Source organism: Panicum hallii, chromosome 4, assembly GCF_002211085.1.
Source record: "Panicum hallii strain FIL2 chromosome 4, PHallii_v3.1, whole genome shotgun sequence".
Lineage (NCBI taxonomy): Eukaryota > Viridiplantae > Streptophyta > Magnoliopsida > Poales > Poaceae > Panicum > Panicum hallii.
In genome coordinates, this window is record NC_038045.1 from 6,549,377 (window position 1) to 6,568,803 (window position 19,427).

Below are 19,427 nucleotides of genomic sequence, written 5' to 3' on the forward strand. Positions count from 1 at the left end.
CTTCAATAATAATCCTTAAATCCTCTAAATACTAAATTGAGGTTGTCTCTATTTTTAGACTCTCAATTTTAACTTATTAACTCCAGCAATATAAGGGGTTGCCTCTATTTTTTAGGGGCTTCCAAATTTACTTCAACTCCAGCAGTAGACTTCAATTGTAACTCAATTCTAACTTATAATAGAGGTTTTCTAGAGACCTCCTAGGAATAGAGTGTGGAGGAGAGAACTTGAAGATCTTCCAAAATAAAGGGTCTACTAGAGGGTCTGCTGGAGTGCATATTTTGTTTAACCTTCTAGACTAGTTATACGAGTGTGTTTAGAGGGTATACTGGAGTTGCAATAGAAGGCTCTCTAGAAAGCTCCTAAGAATGAAAAATGAAGCTCTAGAAGGCCTAGTAGAAGGTCTGATGGAATATATTTTCTTTAATCCTTTAAACTTAAAATAGAGAGGGCTGTTTAGAGATTTTAAGAAGGTTTAAAATAGAGAGGGTTATTTAGAGATTCTAAGAAGGTTGTTTAGAGGTCTGTTCGAGTTACTCTAGCCACGGTTTTCCTTCCTACCGTTGGTCTTGAGAAGAAGGGTCCTGCTGGCTCGACATCTCTCTAAGCAAAAATGTTAGAGGATCTTGTTCCGTTTTTTCTAAGTTTTGAATTTTTTATCCTTAGCTTTCATGGAACTTTAGTTTGATGTGAAATGTGTTGTGCAAAAGTTGAGGTTTATCCTCCTCCGTTGTGGTTGCTCCTTGGATTATACAAATCAAAATTCAACACCTTGAATTTCTAACACAAATCAGAAACCACCATCTTCTGCGGTCGGCACGCCTCCAAAGTACGGCATCGTCCTCTGCCGCAGCTCCAGCGCGGCCTCCGCGGTCGCCGTCCTCACGTCGAACCCCTCCGCCTCGCCGTCCACCGGCAGGCCCTGCTTGATCCGGCCGAGCCGGCGCGCGTGCAGCACCTGCGCGGCCACCACGGGCAGCCGCACCGCCTCGTACTCCGCCAGCGCGCGCGCGGGCGTCGGCTCGGAGCCCCACCTCACCAGGCACCGCCCGAGCGCGCGCGCGTCCATGATCGACATGTTGGTGCTCCGCAGGCCGTGCGGGGTGGTCGGGTGCGCCGCGTCGCCGGCCAGCACCACCGCGCGGCCACCCGCCCACGACGGCCGCGGCGGCAGCGGGTCCGCGTCGTAGATCACGTTCACGAACGGCGCCGCGGTCTCCCGGACCAGCCGCGCCAGCTCGGGGCACCACACGCGCTCGGCCTCGTCCCGCATCCGCGCCACCATGGCGCCGGTCGCCTCCATGGTCACCGAGCTCCCCTGCCCAAGCGAATCGCGCCGGTATCAAAGGGAGTGGCACGCTAGCACGGCGTGAACGACGCGGCGAGGGGAACGGCTGTTACCGTGAGCTCCGGTTCTGGGCCATTGATGTACCAGAGCCAGTTGAGCCTGCTCCCCGGCAGCTCGTACAGCACGGCGTGCGTCTTGTAAGCGAGATCGAAGTAGATGCAGTTGCCGAGCTCTGGGTAGGCTCTTCGGATGCCGATCATGGTGTCGGAGCTCTCCTTCCCGGCGAAATCGAACACGCCTCGCCACGCACAGTACCCGGAGTACCTGCAAGTGCAGTGGCCACGGCGAGCGAGGAATGAATCATCTTTCTTCCGGAGCCAATCGATGAATCGGATCATCAAGCCAAACGCGCGAGAGCGCCACGGGTCCGTAGGATTGGTAGGCAGCTAACCTGAGCTTGAGGTCGGGGAGGAAGCGGCGGCGGATGGAAGACGTGGAGCCGTCCGCCGCGACGAGCAGGTCGCCCGTGACGTCAACCGTGTCCCCCGTCCGCAGCACTCGGGCCGTCGCGACGACCCCGCCGGCGTCGCTCAGCGCCTCGAACGACAGGAACTGGTGGCCCCAGAGCACGGTCACCGCGGGCGGCAGCGCCTCGTGCAGCCGCCGGTGCAGGTCGCCCCAGTGCGCCGCGAGGAAGTTGAAGCCGTCGTCTCTGGCCAGCGTCCGCGCCGCCTTCGTCACGCTGTCCGTTGCTCTGTTCTGCGGCCGACAACAAAGATATCACAAATCTCGCACCCCAGATCTCACCTCCCTACGAGCGGGGGCTATTCGGAGAGCACGGTGGGGCTTACCAGGTCGACGGCGAGCGGCAGCGTGGCCTCCCACCCGGGGATCCAGCGGGCGAGCGTCTCCATAGACTGCGCGTCGAGCCCCAGCCCGGCGCCGGTGCCGCCCCCGGCCGCCGGCGCCGCCGCCTTCTCCAGCACAACCACGTCCCATCCCGCGCCCGCCACGGCGTGCGCGCACGCCAGCCCCGCCACGCTCCCTCCCACCACCACGGCCACCCTCTTGCCCATCTCGCCAACAACTGCCCCCAACCATCCGTGTCGCTCTCCCGTTTCTATACGGCACCCAAAAAGATTCCGCCTTGGCGCCTCCTACCCACGCGTTCTCCGATGGCGACGGCGTGCCACCATGCCATGCCGCTGCGCGACTGCAACGTGCTGATCAGGACCCTGGCCAGGCGCCGCAGCTTCCCGCGCGTCATGGCGGTGTACTACGACCTCCGCGCGCGCGGCCTCGTCGCCGACAGCTTCACCTACCCGTTCGTGCTCAGGGCGATCGGCGTGATGAAGCTGTCCGTCGAGGGGCGCAAGGCGCACGCGGCCGCCGTGAAGACCGGGTTCCGGTGGGACGCGTACACCGCGAGCTCGCTGATGGACATGTACACGATGCTGGGCCGCGCAGATTTCGCGTGGAAGGTGTTCGACGAAATGCCGCAGAGGTTCCTGGTGCTGTGGAATATGATGATCAGGTGCTACATCAGGTGCGGCCGCTTCACAGCAGCAGTCGCGTTGGCTGAGGAGATGGAGAGAAGCGGTGCCACACCTGACAGGGTCACCTTGGTGACTGCCGTGACCGCTTGCTCCAGGGCAGGAGACCTGAGCTTGGGAAGGAGGATCCACGCATACATGGATGCAGTCTTTGGATTCAGCCTCCCAGTTGCCAATGCGCTTCTGGACATGTATATGAAGAACGGTTGCTTGGAAGAGGCAGTGAAGATGTTCGAGCAAATGCCGGAGAGGAACATCATTTCTTTGACTATACTCGTGTCAGGATATGCCCTTGCTGGTCAGCTGGACAAGGCAAGAGCACTCTTCTATCAATGCACGGAGAAGGATCTAATTCTGTGGACTGCAATGATCAACGCTTGTGTGCAACATGGAAGCTCTGAGGAGGCATTGACATTGTTCCGAGACATGCGGTTGCAACAGGTGGAACCGGACAGGTTCACTGTTGTCACTCTCCTGACATGCTGTGCCAATATCGGCGCTCTTGATCAAGGTGAATGGATCCATCAGTATGCTGAGGGTAGGAAGATGAAGATTGATGCAGTTCTCGGCACAGCATTGATTGAGATGTACTCGAAGTGTGGGCATGTTGACAAGGCACTGCATGTCTTTGGGCGAATGCAGGGCAGAGACGCTGCCGCCTGGACTGCCATCATCTGTGGCCTGGCCACACATGGTCAGGCCAGTAGAGCTCTTGAATTGTTTGAGGAGATGCAGATAAGCAAAGTGAAGCCTGATGGTATTACGTTCATTGGGGTACTGAGTGCCTGTTGCCATGGTGGCTTGGTTGACGAAGGACGCAAGCATTTCCAAGCCATGAAACAGGTCTATCGGATAGAACCGAGAATCGAACACTATAGTTGCTTTGTCAATCTTCTAGGCCGTGCCGGTGTGCTAGATGAAGCCGAGAGGTTGATCAATGACATGCCTGTAAACAAGGACACTATGCCACTGTTTGGAGCACTCCTCACAGGTTGCAAGGCTCATGGCAATGTTGAGATGAGCGAAAGGCTGGCCAGACGAATTGCCGGGCAAGATTCACCAAACCCTGGTGTCAATGTCCTGATGTCTAATGTGTATGCAACAGCAAGTCGATGGGAGGAAGCAATAAGAGTAAGGAGCGAGATGGCGCACCCCACTGTCAAGAAGACTGCAGGGTGCAGCTCGATTGAGGTAAAAGATGCTGACGATGGAACCAATACTGGGATATATCTAATGTTTCAGAATCAGAATGGTTAAGCATTCATCGCGTTCAATTAATCACAAAGTGTTGACCAACAGCATGCTTGATCATGTAGTCAAAGAAATTCAACTCAGTAACAATTTTAACCAATTTAGTGGTCAGCCTGGTTTATCTTCCAAAGCTATTAAACCAAAATGACCATGACACTGTAGATATTGAAGTGCCCAGAGTCTCTTGGACGAAAAGTAAAAGAGTACTAGACCTGATGACTCACAAAAAGTAGGATCAGGGGTCTACTAGAATCAGAGGAGAGCGAAAATTAAGTGGGGAGAGCAGTTTATGAGCATTTTAGGGCCTTCTGCAATTAGCTGACTGAAGGAACATCAGTTGACATTGCTGTATTGATTGCAGCATAGTCCACCGCAAAGCACGGTGTGTCGGTGTATGTTATCATAGTCATCAAATCCTCTCCTGTAATTTTTTTTTCATTTTGCTTGAAGCAGTTCACACATCTGCAAGGAAAATGGCGTGCATTTCTTTGTAGGGAGGGTCGTTGCCCAGGTCATCAGCAACAACAGATCAAATCATTAGCAGTCCTAATTAATTTCAATCCCAAGATGGCATGCCAAGTTCTATGCTAGTATATCTTAAGACCTCAATGCTCCTATGTTATATGGGTTAGGCTACTCCCAGGATTAACAAGGAAGATGGGAGGCCGATACTTGTTAACGGCCGGTGGTTGACTGGGAAACATTGTAGTTCGTCTACTCCATAAGTCCGGAGTAGGTGAAGTTAGCCCAACCGGAGTTCAGTTTGCTAGAATTAACCAAAACTCTAGACCCCTGATAGATCGAGTTCAGTCCGTTTCAGTTGAAGTTTCAGACATTCATCCTTACTTACAGACTGGGCGTACAAATCGCACCAAAGTTACTGCATTTTAAAGTTTATTATGCCTGTTTGCTATATCCTAAGGTCACAAAAAGAGATCATCATATATGACATTTTTTCGCTTCAAAACCCTGCTGCATTGGTAATAGATCAATCATATGCATGGATCTTAAGCAGTGCGGTCAGCAGTCAACAAAATCAACCAGAAAAAGATCTGCAGGTCTGTACACCATCTTTGATTCTTAATGTACTTTATCAGATTGGATGCCATCTGGTCCAAGAAATATTATACAGGCGCTTCAGAGTACTTTACATAGGCAGTCAACAGATTGGTTGTTCAGGATCCAAATGCTCTCCTCTTCCATTCCCGGAGAAAGCTAATCTAATCACTACTAAACTCTACCAAGTTAGCTACAGCATGTGAGTTGTTAAGTGTTTCCTTGTCAGCAGTAGAACATCACCCTCTTCACCTTTTCCTTCAGGGCGGGCAGGGGCTTCACCGAGGCTCCATTGGTGCCGTTGGAACTCTTTGATGTCTGGTTCTCTGACATCTCCGGTTCCATGTAGAACCGAGCCCGGAATGCTGCCAGGTGAGCATAGTATGCAGGCGGTACTGTTAAGAAGCAAAGGATACAACATCCCAGGTCAGGGTTATTTTTTGGATAGGTACGAGCATGCCAGAGTCAACAACTAAAATTGAGGAACTCCTCAAAAAAATTGAGGAACTGAAAAATGTTTGTAAAGCAAAGAAGAACATACCAACAGAAACTGAGCGTGTGCACCGGGCGTAACTGCATCAACATGTACATCAAGCTCAGAAAATTCTCAAAATACCAAGTTCTAAGTGCAAGGGTCAAATATAGCATATAGCAGAAGTGCCTTACGTGTAGCAAAGGTTGTTTGTCAATGTCTGCATTTCGTCTGCTGTGAAATTGTTCTCATCCCAGAGGACGTGGTAGTGAGCAGGCCTACTTGTTCCCTGGCAAAATCACATATCAGTCATTCCAGTACAGCACGGAGAATCCCGCTATATATTCCCATGCTACGGAACCCAAGTACCAAGTACCATAGTTGTACAATCACATGGTTAAAAAGTTGACTGTAGGATTAGTCTGTTATTCTTTTAGCATGTGGCGTTCACTAGGTCGCCAGGCGTAGTGATAGCTTGTGGAATAGACATATGACAGGTCTTTTCAATACTATTTAATCAAAAATGACAAATTCAGCACGGTAAAATATTCCAACTGAAATGTTATGTCAGGATTCCACGAGGGGCTATCACATTATTCTTACCTGAATTCCAGCATGACTACAGAGGTAGAAATCAAACTCCGTTGGATGGCATATCTTAGAATCAACGACGGTTCCTGTTTTCATGCAACAAGCGAGCAGTCATTGAAAAAAGGGAATAAATTCAACATAATGCAATTTAACACCGCCCCCCCCCCCCCCACCCAAAAAAAAAAGCTGACTATATCTCAAAAGAGTGGCCAGATTCTTAACATCTTGACAAGGTAAAATTTTTGAAACATCTTTTTACTTCAAAGCACTTGTTAGTGGAAATACTGTATCTGATAGATACAATTTTTTTAAAATGTGATAGATGCACATCTTAAAGATTTAGAGGCATGAATTATTGATTACCAGGCAAAATATTTCCACTCTTGTCCATGCTGTTTCTATCTTTGTGATTGTTTGCAAATAGTCTTGTATGGTGGCGTTTTTGAACCACCACAAATGTTACAGGAGGCTGGTAATTTGGTTCTAGGGATGCACATGCCTGAAAGAAACCACTTGTTAGTCAACTCTTAAGAAAGCGATTAGAAAAACGATGTCAGAAAACATAAAGTGTATCCAACCTTACGGATAGCATCTAACTCGTAAAGGAGAACTTGATAGAATTGACCTTCACTAACACCATCCCTGAAAGCGAAATTTAATGAACTTAACATAAGCATTATTTAGTTTTTTGCGAGGAAATGAATAATTTAGTTGCGAAATAAAGGAGCCTTAACAATGGCTACTTCCACTCTATGATGAATCGCTAACCTACACGCTAATGTATTTAGTGAAGATTTACATGGAATGATGGAAATAATAGTCATGAGCAATATTTGACTATTGCCAACTACCAGCTAGAGGCAATTGCCAGCATTTACACAAACATACCTGTAGAAAATTATTCTCAATGGTTTCTGCCCAGTGGCTTTCCTGAAGGATATTAACAGCTCCCTGAAAAAAAAATATCACAGAAATTAAGTTCAATGCAGACAGTTGGATTTTTTAATTATTTTAATAGATACTACTTTATCTAATTATATTTTCCACTTTAGAATGTAACATTATTCCTAGATGAAGACCTGATCATGCCGCCTGTTACAGTCCCTCTCTGAGGATCATGCCATGTCTTGTAAAGGTCCTGAATGAGCTCCTGCCGATGTGCCTGAGCACAAACCAATCCGGCATACTTTGTAACTTCTGGCCAGTCTTGAGATGCAACAACCTGCAAGCAGCATATTAGAAAAAGAGATATGGACTCCAATTTTCTTATTTTTGAAACCAAGATAAGGATAGGTATATTATGACGAAAAATGCTAAATGTAGATGCAGAAGCAGCAATAATGCCTCACCGCAGCAATTGATGGACTTGAGTCCTCCCCGGTTTCAGGATGTGTTACATCCGCACCAAATATAATCGTTGGTATGTCACTGACCAAAGGAATCCTCCAACTTATAGCATCCAAGAGCACAGTGTTTCTTCCTCCCATCTGAATTAATGGCACCATTAGTCAATAATACTGTGAGCTGTCTTATTGATTTACTGTTCTATACTTCTGTACCATATTTGATGCATATAAACAAGTGGCAGGTACCTTAACATTAATTTTTAGGGAGACATTTGCCAAGTACTGCTTGCTGATCTTAAAAACATGCTTTGTTAAGCAACATTGCGATATCAATCCCAAATCAGTTTCACAAATACGTTTGATGTCACCTGAAAATATAAAGTTATATCTGGAAAAATATATAAGGATTCAAGGAGAAAGAACTATATATGCAAGGCAATTAGCAGATGACACTTACCATACAATGGACCATTGTTGTCAGGGAGGATGGCCAGAAGAAGCTCAAGTTCTTTACCCTTGAGTTTATTCAATGCAATATTATACACATGTTTAAGTGCCTTTACTACTTGATCCGGTCTAGCTGAATATATTGGTATCACGGGCTCACTGTTAAATTCCTGTAATATACATTCAGGAGGTCAAATTAAAAGATGCGCATAGTTTCAGTTTAAGCAGGTATTTGTCTTGTGCGTAAATGTGAGCAGAAATGAGAGGTATAGTACCATGCCGGAAATCTGGCACATTTGTGCCAATTCCTGGCAAAAACCCCGAGCAGTGGCTTCTGGAACACTCCGTGAGAAGTTTATACAGGCCCAATGGCTCACCTTGCATCCGTTGATCACTTTCTGCCAAAATGAGTTTCTTTTAAGTGCAAAAGTAGTTGGATCAAACACCATAATCGCCAAACATGAGATGCACAACAGACTGAAATCCTACCTTGTTTACCATGTTCCATTGACCAACCTGTGGCAAGCACTCTTTCTCTTTTCCAGTATCATGATATTTCAACTGAATCCATAAAAAATCACGTTTGATGCATCAACAATGAGCAACTCCTCATGAATAATATAGTAAGGTACTCTCGGAAAGAAAAAATGAGTGAACAGCCTGGCATAAGATTATTCCTACCCAAGGTGCAGGAAGGACTCGAGCTTCAACGGAGGTTAGCTTCTCACTTATATTGATCCCAAATTCCTTTGCATATGGATCTTGCTCGTATCCATTTTGATGAACGGTCTGAAAACCAATAATCCTTTTTAGTCTTTTGAACCATTTTAACTAAAGTGTCGATTAATAAATTCCATCACTTACGTAAGTGAAAACCCTAGCAGCATTAATGGCTGTCTATTCAAGGTCCACTGCATGGGAAGTTTGGACCACAGGCAAATAAAAGTAGGGACTCTTAGGGTAGGACAATGAACAGGCATAGTGCGTGACTTGCTGTCTTCAGGTGAGTACAATGAAAATAACAAACCCTAGAAGACTGGCACATCTAGCTATACATATCATATGTATTATGTAAGTAACATTCAACAGAGAACATTCAGTTAACCCCTAGCATAAGTAGCTTAACAACAGAGAACATTCAGTTAACCCCTAGCATAAGTAGCTTAACATATAGCATGTCTGTTGAAAAGTTATTTCTTCTTTAATAATGGAGTTAAGATTAAAAAGAAAGTTCACCTGAAGAATATCCATCTCCTGTTCTCTAGGCCTTTGGCACGTAACCTTAAGCAATGATGTGATCTGTTTTTCATTCAGCCTCTTCGTGTATCTCTGGCCCTCAACAATCTTGCAGGCCTAGTATGAAATGTCCCAATCTCAACATTACAATGTTCACCACTAGAGTGTGACACTTGCTAGAAACATAAAAAGAATTGACAAGTAAGCATAAGTTTGTGACTTCATTAGCAAACATACTGACCTCCATCGGAAGATAGTTTGCCTTCTTTTGGTTTCCAACCTGAAGGCAGGGAAGGTGACGATGCTGAATGGTGAACCCGTACATTTCCTTGAAGTACTCCACTACGGATTTCATATTCATTTGATCATCAATTGGGAAACTGTCAAAAAGTAGGAAAAAAATCAATTCCATGATTTGGAAAACTGCGCTTAAAAGCCTTTTCAACAGCATGTATTTTATTAGGTCGAATCTATTTCAGCGATAACATGGATTAGGTAAGTCAAATAACCCCAAATTGAGTTTAGACTTTAGAGGTTGCATGACCTTCGTCCCTTTTGCATCAACAGGTTGTACCATTCTTATATGTTCATTGAACCAGGTTAGATCATGTATCAAAACAGATATGCGAACAAGAGATGGTCAGGAGCTAAAAAAATCAGTAAGGATCAAAACATACATCAGTTCATGAGTTGGTTGTGTTGTCAGCCCAGAAATGCGATACTTCCGCCTTACATTTCCTCGGTGAGTGACCTCAACTTTGACGCCTCGCAGTGCCTTCTTGATCTGCTTGGCATAATAAGCAAATTACGCAGCTAAATACTATGAATTATTCATTAGAGAAAGCACAAAACTGGAAGGACATGACCAGCTAATAGTCCATAAGCAAAACCGACCAAATGGCAGCTGTTACATGTCACTGTAGCTCTATGCTAGATTCCTTGCTCCCTGCAGTAAGATTACCTTGATTCGGTTAGCATCGGACAATGGCCTTGATATGACATCCTTCCCTAATATCTGGGCCACGAACTCGATCACCGGCAGCGGCTCGATAAACGCCGTAGACGACATGTCTAGCGTCCACATCGCCATGTAAGCGTCAGCCACAGGACAAACAAGAAATCACATGCATGAGGGCAACAAATATTCCCCAGCCGAAGCACAACTCACCGATGTTAAGCGACAATCCCATCTGGGTCGGCCGGATGCTCTGGTAGAACCCACACCAGGACTGGAGGCCATCGCCGAGCCGCTGCGGCTTCCTGATGTCCGGCGAGTAGAAGGACCGGCCTATAGACACGTACCTAAGAACGGGGAAGAAGCGCCATTAGCAATAGCTTCCTCAAATCAAAGCGAAGGAGCAATGCGTGGCGCTGCAATCAATGCAGGCGCCGGTGGAGTAATTACCTCTGGTTGGCGAGCTCCCGGAGCACGATGTCGAGGACCTGGAGGGACTCCTGCGGCGCATCCGCCTGCCGCCCAGCGATGAACTGCCGGAGGTGGTGGAGGTCGGCGCGCGCGGCGAACTTGATGGCGACCCTGTACTCCCTCTCCCTGCGGGGACGCAATCTCGCGAGTCAGTACGACACGGGCATTAAGAAAGACGTGCGAGGCGGCGGGCCGCGCAAGTGGTGCTGGAAACAAATGCGGGCGCGTACCGAGGCGGGACGCCGGTGCCGTCGTCCTCGTCGGTGAGGCGCACGACGAACTCGCGCGCGTCGAACGGGAGGATCCCGGCGGTGTAGAGGTTCTTGCGGCCGTCGTATGCCGGAAGGCGCATTCCGAGGTCGGACGCGCGGTAGAGGCGGACCAGCTCCGCCATGATGGCCCGGTTCACGGCCCGCGAGCTCACCTCCGGCGTGATCTTGACCTGCAAAACCACCCGCGGAGAAGAAAAGGTCTCACCTTTTGATCTCAATGGCGCCTGAGCGCTGAAGGTGGAATTATGAATGGCGAGAGAGAGAGCGCTTACGTCGTACTGGGTGAGGTCCTTGTCAGGGAGCTCGGCGAGGAAGTGGTTGGCCTTGACGACGCAGCGCGCGCCGACGGTCCCGAACCCCGGGCGCCGGCAGAACGACAGCCCCTTGCTGGGCACGGGCGGCCCAATGACCGTGCGCGGCGGGGGCGCCGGGAGCGCCCTCGGCTCCGCCGCGGCGGCCGCCGCCGCCTTGGCCCGGCCGCGCCCGCCGCGGCGCCTCCCTCCTCCTCCTCCTCCTCCGCCGCACCTCTTGCCTCCCTCCGGCGGCACGACCGCCGGCTCCGCCTTGGGCTGCGCCACGCTGCTCTGCAGCGGCTGCTTCCTCCCCGGCGCGTGGCCGCTGCTGGCGCCCCTGGCTCTGGCGGGCCCCTGCTGGTGCCGCGCCTGCGGCGGCGGCGCCATGTCCAGAACCTCGAGCATGTGACCACTGGGGCGGGCGCGGAGGGGCGGCGAGTGAGCGAGTTCGTTACCCGACAGCCGCGGCAGCAGCACCCCTGCGCGAAGGCTTATAACGTGATCAGCGGGTAGCAAGAAAGCGGCAAGGCGAGCGCGAGCAACGGGCCGAGAAGCCGCCGCACGGTGAAAAACGAAGCGAGGCCGCCGCGGTAAAAATAGCCCCCCGTCCCCGTCCCCGTCCCCGTCCCCGTCCTCCCCTCTCTCCTCGCGAAATTAATGCGGCGCGGGACAGAAAGGCATTAGAACCTCTCTCTACCGGCACGGCACTGATGGGCGGCAGCGGAGCTGAGCTGCGCGGAGGCAGGCATGTTTGACCTGCTGGGGCCTGGGCGACGCGGGGATGGCGACGCGGTAATAATCACACTAGTAGCTCCCGGAGCAGAGCCGGTGAAAATGAAAGTGAAGGTGAAAGTGAAAGCACAAGCGCACAAGCACAATGCGGAAGCGGCAGCCGTCGAATTGAATTGAATTTCCTCCCCTTCCCTCCTGCTTTTACCAAAGGTGGCAGGCGTCGGAGAACCGGGGATTGTGCCGGTACTCCGCTCCCCAGCCTAGTGCGCGCTACGGCGCCGCTGTTGCGGTCCCGGACTCCCGGTGGCAGCGGCAGCGGCGGCAGGCAGCCGTGTTGCGGTGATGGCGCGGGCCGTAAAAAAAGGCCGTGGAAAACGAGCTGGGGGTGCGCGCACGACTGCACGAGACAGTGGATGGGCGCGGCCGGGGTGGGGTGGGCCGGTGGGGCGCCGCGCCGGGCTTCGGACGGTGGCGTTCCCCGAGCGGATGGACGGAATGGAACGGATGGATAATGTAAAGTGCAGCGCATGTTCGTGTGGTTGGCGGCTAGCGCCCGCCGCCCCGTGGTGTTAGGGGCGCTGTTAAGGCGCGGATCATGACAATGCGCGGCAGGTGTTCGGCCTCGGAACGCTCCACGAGTCCATTCGACAAAAGCAGTGTTCCAGTTGCAGGCCCAAAGACCAAGTGCAACCATACCAAGGTGACTGAAAAAAACAAAATGCAGTGGTAGAGTAGAAGTACTTTAAGGTGCCGGCATGGTCTGCGGATTAGAGAAAACCCCATGCGAAGCTTCAGGCCACCGCCGGGCACGAGCAGAACCACCCCAGCAACCAGCAACAATGAGCGGGGCCGCTGCGTGCGCTAGGCTCTGCCTCGACGGCCGTGCTCGCGCGCTTTGGAAGCGTGCCCCCGACAGGAAGGCGCTCCACTATTGCAGAATAGAATCGCCGAAGAGGCAGAGGCCCCCCTCCCTCACCCTCATGGGCGCAACGAGTTTTTTAATCGAACGCCCGTGCCCGGCCGCGGCTGGTCAGCCGGCAGGGCCCCTGTCCTCGCAGCCGCAGCCGTCTACGGGCCTACGACTACGAGAGAGCATGCGCACAGAACGTGCCGTCGCAGGCAGCAGCGGCGGCGTGCGCGGCCTAGCCTGAGACGGACGCCGCACCCGCCCGCCCACCGGGGCGGCACGGGACGGCACGGCAGGCGGAGGCGGCACACAGCACGGGCGCGCGTGCCGAGGCTCTGGGGGTAGGGGTGGGACGGGCGCCGAGGGACAAAGCGGAGCGTTCGGGCAAGCGGGGCCACGGCGTGCAGCGCGCAGGCGGGAGCAGCTAGCGTCGCTGCCGCTGCGGCGGGGCCCCCGCCTGGCCTGGCTGCCGGTGCCGGGGGACCAGCGGCCATTGGCCAGAAAGGCAAGCGCGCCACGGCACCGGAGCCAGCAAGCAAGCCAGCAGCCAGCAGCTAGCAGCTAGCCAGTCCAGTCGGAGGCCGGGCCGGAGGGCGGAGGCTGGAGCCCTCGCGCGCTGTGCGGCTTGTGCCTCCGCCCATGCGGTGGCAGGCGTGCGGGGCGGGGCGGGGCGGAGCGAGGTAAATGCCCCGCGCCCTGTGCGCGTCGGCGTGGCAGCGGCCGAGCGTGCATTGTCCGCTGCTTCTGCGGCACGGCCGTGTTGGTAGGTCGAATTGGCAGGCATGAGGCATGCATGCATGCGCGCGCTCATCTGGCGCCGCCCCTTGCCCGCTCAAAAGGCGCCATCATGGCCGCCGTCGACCGGCCGGGGCCGCGGCTTTCCTCCGCGGGACAGGGCGCGCAGATGGGGTCTGCCGCCGCTCGGTGGCGGGGGTGGCGGGTGAGTCAGACTCAGACACGCTCGGCACCGGCTCGTGGACGAGATGGGCCGGCCGGCCGATCACCGTCAGAGTACTTGGGGTTAGGGTCCGTTTTGATTCCGGTAACTAAAGTAGTTCTATTATATTGGATATTTGAACATCATAGGAGTATTAAATTTCTATATATAATTCATGCATCAAAAGAGGACTTGGAGAGTGGCCACGAAGGTCCAGATCGTGTAAGTTCCAGTTATTTTGTAAAAATTCCTCGGATTTTAAATAAATCAACCCGCACTCCGATCTCCTCTCTCTCTCTCAGGTAATTTTGCAAAAAAATATAACTTTTCTCAAAATCAACCCATAGTCCAACCTTCCCGATTCTGAAAAATTTGCAAAGAAAATCTTAAATTTTCAAAAAATCAACCTGCCATCATGATCCTATTTCAGGGGTAATTTTATAAAAATCCTCGGATTTTAATTAAATCAAACCACAACTAGTTCCATCCATTAGTTCTACAAGAGCAACATTATACATACAATTTGAACACGAAAACATGTTGAAATCAAAAGTTACTTAATATAGAATTTGAGCAAATTTTAAAATTAAAAACGCTTTCGCAACTCATTTGTACAAATACTTGCATACGATCCGTCATACCTACAAATCTACAATATGAACACCGAAAGAGTCTTCAAATTTAAAAGTGTTCAATACAAAAATTGCTTAGAATTTCAAAATCTACAACTTTATTATATAGTATAATTTTAAATTCAAAGCGCTTTTACAATCCATCCTAAGAATTTGGACACCGAAACGTATTTACATAAAAAAATTTCAAAAACAAAAATTGCTCAAAAATTCAGAACCAAAAGCTTTGCTACACAATAAATTTTTAAAATAAATAACAACCAAAAATACTATAACCAAAACACTAAATATGAAAAAAAAGATAGTTCCATTTTCATAACAAATAATGTCCTATTTAAATAGTAGTGTCACAATAATAGAAAGTCCAAAATATACACCAAATACAATAACGGGCTGCAGATCATGACACATACAGATATAATAATTACTACTCTGTGTATGAGCTAAAGTGTGTATCAACTACAATCCGCAAAATACGGGTTATGATATGTGATGCGTGCACCTTTCTAATATAAACTAATTACAAAATTAACTGCATATGTGAAGGCTAATTCACGAGATGAATATATTAATCCTAATTAATCCATCATTAGTATATATTTAGTGTAGCCTAATATTATCAAATTATGAACTAATTAGGCTTAATGAATTCGTATCGTGAATTAATCTTCATCTATGTAATTAGTTTATATTTAATCAAACATTCAATTTAGTGTGACAGGGATTGAAGTTTAGATTGGCCGATCGAAACAGCCCCTCAGCAGGTGGAGGCTTCGTACGGAACGGCCGGGACAATGGTGGATTAGACGCGGATGCCGAGGCAACGGCAAGCCAAGCAGAACAAAGCAAGCAATTGGTGGCTGCGCAGGTCGCTGTTGCCGAGTCGTAGCAGTAGTAGAGATGGATGGGCACCGGACAGACTCATCTTGTACGTACAGGCCGAAACATGGCTAGGCTGAAACGCCGTGCCGCCGCTGGCCACGCACGCGCCCACCGGCGGCCGGGCCGTACGCGGCGGTCAATAAAGCTGTGGCGCACGGAGATGCCAGAGGAGAGGGGGGCCGAAATACGTCGCCGCCGCGCGACACGCCCTTGATCGCGTGACCGCCGAGGCCGAGCCGGGCGTGCGGCGCGGCGTGGGGACGCGACACGTGCCAGCGGCAGCCAGGACCACGCCGCGCCGCGACGACGCGCGTCCGCGGCAGCAACCGTGAACCGATCGAGCTGGCCGGCGCGCCCCGCCGCCGACGTCTCGGCACGGCACCTTGAACCGAGCGAGGGCAGGCTGGAGATCACGCCGGCGGGGGGTCATTATGAACGGCGCGGCGCAGCTCTGCTCATGCTCTGGTATGGTATCAGGAGGTGCGCTGCGCGATCCGGTATCTGCAGATTGCCGAGCGCAATCATGGCCCCCGTTGAAACAGGAAAAAGGCGCCGCGGTGCCCATGATGGCGAGCAGAGCTCGTGCCGTCGTGCGCGCGCGCCGTATACCAGGCCAGCAGCCGTGCATGCATGCGCTCCGATCCCACTTCCCACACAGGTCAGGGCGTCAGGCTAAAAAGATCGGCCGGGCCATGCGTGCGTTCCCAACAGTTGGAGGATTTACAAGTGCGGCCATACAGTGAGCGAGTCGGTAGAGGTTTTTCACGCGTGCGGATGTGGTGGTGGGTGGTGGTCTGTGGATCGGGCGAGAAAGTGGCTGCCTCCCTCGCTCCCTCCCTAGTCTTCTTCAATAGTGTATCCGAAAGGGAGAGGGGGCGCTGCGTCACGTGCGTAATGGCCAGGCCGGCGTCCGGCGTCGCACTCGCGGCCCCATTCTCCCGCGCCTTTTGCGTGAGTGGTGGCGGCATGGCAGCGGCGGGGACAGCGACGCAACGTGCAGGCCGCACCAAAAGAGCGGAGCGGAGCGGAGCACGCCGGGCCGGGAGGGGGGGGGGCGCGGAAAGGCCACGCCGCCGCCGGGCACGGGATCACGCGCGCGTGCACGCGCGATCTGCTCCGCCGGTGCCCGGTCGGCCGGCTCCGAGGAGCCGGCAGCAACCCGTGCGCGCGCGAGCCCCACCCTCCACCAACCAACCAGCCGAGATCGCCCGCCCGCGCACGCCGACGCCGCGCGTGGCCGTTCCACGCCCACGCCCACGCTAAACTAGATGGAGGAAGATAGTAGCTAGCTACGGCGTCGTACGAGCGGCTGGTGGTGGTGGCGCTGGTCCCGGCCGGCCGGCCCCGGCGGCCGGACGGAGCACGCCGCGCGGGCTGGAGGTGTGGGGAGGGGAGGGATGGTCCGGCGAGCTCCTTTTTGCCCCGCTTTGCGGAGCACGGCCACGGGTGCGTTCCTTTTTGGGAACCCCTGCCCCTTTTTAGCCTTTCGCTGATGTTACGGCAGTGCTGGTTGCTGAAGCGTGGTTAGGAATAGGATGCTCCGTGGCCCAGAACTATCATCCTAGTGGTGCCACCCTGTGCATGTTTTAGCTTTGATTTAATATCCACTCTCTCACCTTTGCACTATCCATCATACTTGGAATCACGGCTACAAATTTCTCCAAAAGACATCTCCGAGCATACCATGTCGCGGTGGGGGCACGGCGCGCGCCATGCCGCGGCCGTACAGGCAGCCACGCCGGGTAGGCATGCGCCCGGGCGATCCGTGAGCGCAGCAAAGGCCGCCGCGGCGGGCAGAATCCAGGCGTCACGTCGGTCGGCCGGCGCGCGGCGCGGCCGGGAGGAACGCGGCCACGGGCGTCGCGTCACCGTCTCAAGTCTCTCACCACCCCGGCCACCGGCCAGCATCGTCACCGGAGTTTATCATGATGCCGCGCGCGTTGACGCGATGGGCGATGCCCCCGCCCTCCTTCTCCGGAGCCCTCTGATCGGCGGAGCCGGGATGGGTGGACGGGCGGATGGGACGGGTGACCGGTGGCAGGCAGGCACCATTACCAGTGAGTGGCACGGTAGGATAGAGTCAGGTCAGTCACTCACGCGCTATGCTGTAGCCGGAAGCTTTACCCCTCTCCGCGCTCTGGCTCTAGCTAGGCGGGCTGGCGGGGGCTCCGCGAGAGAAAGAAGCTTTTGGCCCGGACCCATGAACCAAGGGTAGGTTTGTTTAACCGCCTTACTGCCATGGAAAAAGCGGCGTGCTTTTGCATGCGCTTTCCTTTTTCCCTCTCAGTATTCCCCCCTTGTTTCCTTTTACGTGCAGAGAAGAGATGCGGGGAATCTCACATGGTCTAACAAAGGCTGTTCTTGTGTATTGATGAAATGCATTGGTTTGTTTTTCAAATACGAGTTCTTATTCTTTCCAGGAAGTTCAGAAAAAAATGCGAGCTCTTTGTTTGGCCATTCATATAAAGGGTCTTCACAAATGTTTTCTTCCCTGCTAAGCTGCCTGCAAATGTCTCGGCATCTCGCAATGACAGGACAGGCCATTGGTGCTGGCCCGCGAAGGAACAGCGAGGGTGGCGATAGGGGCAGCGGAAAAGAGCCAAGGATCAGTTCGGGCGAGATCCCTCGCGCCGCGACGGACGGAGGAAGACGACGAGCGGGAAGGGAACAAGCGGGGCAATCATGAGCTTGTAGGTGAGGTTCAGGAAACGTTGGCGCGCATTGATGGCCGGCGCGCAGGCTGCAAGGGAGGGGCGACTCGTGCGCGTACGTCGGCGCTGATGCGTGACTAGGATCTCGACAGTGTAGAGAGAGAAAGAGAACTGGGAGGAGGGCTCAGGGAGGGAGGTAGAGAAAGAAACCGGGGGAGTGAGAGTGAGGTCGCTGGCTGGCTTCACGCCAGGCGGCAGGCGGGCTTCAGGCGGCTGGAATAAAGCCGGTTTGCTAGCTCGCTTCCGCGGCGCGCTGGCAGGGCACAGGTTCGGGCTCAGCAGCTCGCGCCTCAAAAGCTCCGACCGACCCGAGCCACAGAGGCACAGACCCAGCTGCTGAGCTTGTACAACCACAGCAAGAAAGAAGAAGCAACGGCCGGCGGCCAGCCGGCAACGGCCGGTCTCAAAAGAGATGAGGATGGAGAAAAGGAAAGGGGAAAAAAACTCAAGGAGCATCCCTGAACCATGCATGCGAGCCTGCAAAATGCGCGCCCATAAATGCGACGGCAGCGCAGCGTGCAACAGCGGAACAGGCAGGCGCTGATGCTGCCCCTACTGTTCCTGCCTCCCTATCCTTGCTCCCACCAGCAACGGCACAGCATGACAGCAAATGCGCACCTCAGCTGTAGTGCCAACTTTTTTTTAAAAAAAAAGAAAATCTGGCGGATAGGATTTGCTACTCTTGAGGTATTCGAGCTCACTTAGATCAGCTAAACACAAGGCCAACATGAAAACGCAAGCTCTGTATGAACAGTTTAACATCCAGCTTGCACAAACGCAAGAAACGTACCTGAAGAGCCTGACGAGAGACTCGGGAGTGACGAGACGGGGCCTCCAAAACGGAACTCCCAAGCTGGTGGGTTGTAGTTGTAGCTGTAGAACAGCAGCTCCTCCTTCGAGCAAAGCTCTTCCTCCGTTGGGCAACGGCACTTCGGCTAATAAGCTAGGATGCCGTCCGGAATAATGCGGCACGCGACGGCACGGGGGGGCTAAGCTTATATAAAGCCGGGGGGAGAAAAGGCGAACGACCCAAAGAAAGCAACGCGAAGCAAAGCGCCCGGCCGGGGTCGCGCCCGCGCGCACGCTCGCAGGGCGGCCGTCTTTTTACGTGCGCCGCTTCTTTTCTCGCTCGCTCGCCGCCCCGGCCTCCTTCCTTTTTCCGGTGTCGACGCGCGACAGGCCGGCCGCGACCGGAGGCGGGAGTTACCGTGCCGACCGACTGACCGGCCCCCCGGTCGCCGCCGTAAAAACTCGAGAAAGACGTATGTGCCCGGCGCGGCGCGGGGGCCGAGGGAGGGCTGCTGAGGAATGTCTTTCTTTGACGCGAACCTGCCGCTGTTGCGTGGATGGACGTTGGACTGAGACGGTCGAAGGGATGGCGAGCCGGCGGCTCGC

General features: G+C 52.8%; 3 protein-coding genes across 4 annotated transcripts; 1 reads left to right on the forward strand and 2 right to left on the reverse strand.

The window, feature by feature from the left end:
- Nucleotides 1-683: 683 nt before the first annotated feature.
- On the reverse strand, nt 684-2,478 carry LOC112888400 (aurachin C monooxygenase/isomerase). The gene is made up of 4 exons (XM_025954609.1): nt 2,140-2,478; nt 1,740-2,047; nt 1,402-1,612; nt 684-1,318 (listed from the first exon to the last, which is right to left on the reverse strand). Exons 1-4 carry the CDS (start codon nt 2,362-2,364, stop codon nt 791-793), a joined length of 1,272 nt encoding a protein of 423 aa, XP_025810394.1. The 5' UTR covers nt 2,365-2,478; the 3' UTR covers nt 684-790.
- Nucleotides 2,289-4,880, forward strand: LOC112888399 (pentatricopeptide repeat-containing protein At1g31430-like). The gene has a single exon (XM_025954608.1). The coding sequence runs from the start codon at nt 2,464-2,466 to the stop codon at nt 4,096-4,098; it is 1,635 nt and encodes a 544-aa protein (XP_025810393.1). The 5' UTR covers nt 2,289-2,463; the 3' UTR covers nt 4,099-4,880.
- Nucleotides 4,881-5,145: 265 nt separating this feature from the next.
- Nucleotides 5,146-18,976, reverse strand: LOC112890227 (protein argonaute PNH1). 2 transcript variants are annotated; one of them, XM_025957125.1, is made up of 24 exons: nt 18,823-18,963; nt 11,453-11,710; nt 11,211-11,381; nt 10,897-11,108; nt 10,646-10,792; nt 10,409-10,542; nt 10,202-10,311; nt 9,918-10,024; nt 9,482-9,620; nt 9,241-9,357; nt 8,686-8,793; nt 8,494-8,565; nt 8,280-8,402; nt 8,015-8,174; nt 7,804-7,925; nt 7,561-7,698; nt 7,291-7,433; nt 7,100-7,162; nt 6,790-6,853; nt 6,575-6,710; nt 6,224-6,297; nt 5,815-5,909; nt 5,690-5,721; nt 5,146-5,543 (listed from the first exon to the last, which is right to left on the reverse strand). In XM_025957125.1, the coding sequence occupies exons 4-24, from the start codon at nt 11,058-11,060 to the stop codon at nt 5,374-5,376; spliced, it is 2,418 nt and encodes an 805-aa protein (XP_025812910.1). In that variant the 5' UTR covers nt 11,061-11,108; nt 11,211-11,381; nt 11,453-11,710; nt 18,823-18,963; the 3' UTR covers nt 5,146-5,373. The 2 variants fall into 2 exon arrangements, with proteins under 2 accessions (XP_025812910.1, XP_025812909.1); XM_025957124.1 differs by having other exon boundaries at nt 11,211-11,710; nt 18,823-18,976.
- Between the last annotated feature and the right edge of the window lie 451 nt (nt 18,977-19,427).

What these genes read in the sequence shown, in the direction of transcription:
- LOC112888400 (XM_025954609.1), bottom strand. Translation starts at nt 2,364, where the DNA reads ATGGGCAAGAGGGTGGCCGTGGTGGTGGGAGGGAGCGTGGCGGGGCTG. An exon ending in TGCCGCTCGCCGTCGACCTG is followed by an intron (nt 2,048 to 2,139) that starts GTAAGCCCCACC and finishes TGTCGGCCGCAG; the next exon opens with AACAGAGCAACGGACAGCGT. An exon ending in GCCCAGAACCGGAGCTCACG is followed by an intron (nt 1,319 to 1,401) that starts GTAACAGCCGTT and finishes TCGCTTGGGCAG; the next exon opens with GGGAGCTCGGTGACCATGGA.
- LOC112888399 (XM_025954608.1), top strand. Translation starts at nt 2,464, where the DNA reads ATGGCGACGGCGTGCCACCATGCCATGCCGCTGCGCGACTGCAACGTG.
- LOC112890227 (XM_025957124.1), bottom strand. Translation starts at nt 11,636, where the DNA reads ATGCTCGAGGTTCTGGACATGGCGCCGCCGCCGCAGGCGCGGCACCAG. An exon ending in GGGATTGTCGCTTAACATCG is followed by an intron (nt 10,312 to 10,408) that starts GTGAGTTGTGCT and finishes TGTGGACGCTAG; the next exon opens with ACATGTCGTCTACGGCGTTT. An exon ending in CAAGTCCATCAATTGCTGCG is followed by an intron (nt 7,434 to 7,560) that starts GTGAGGCATTAT and finishes TGCTGCTTGCAG; the next exon opens with GTTGTTGCATCTCAAGACTG.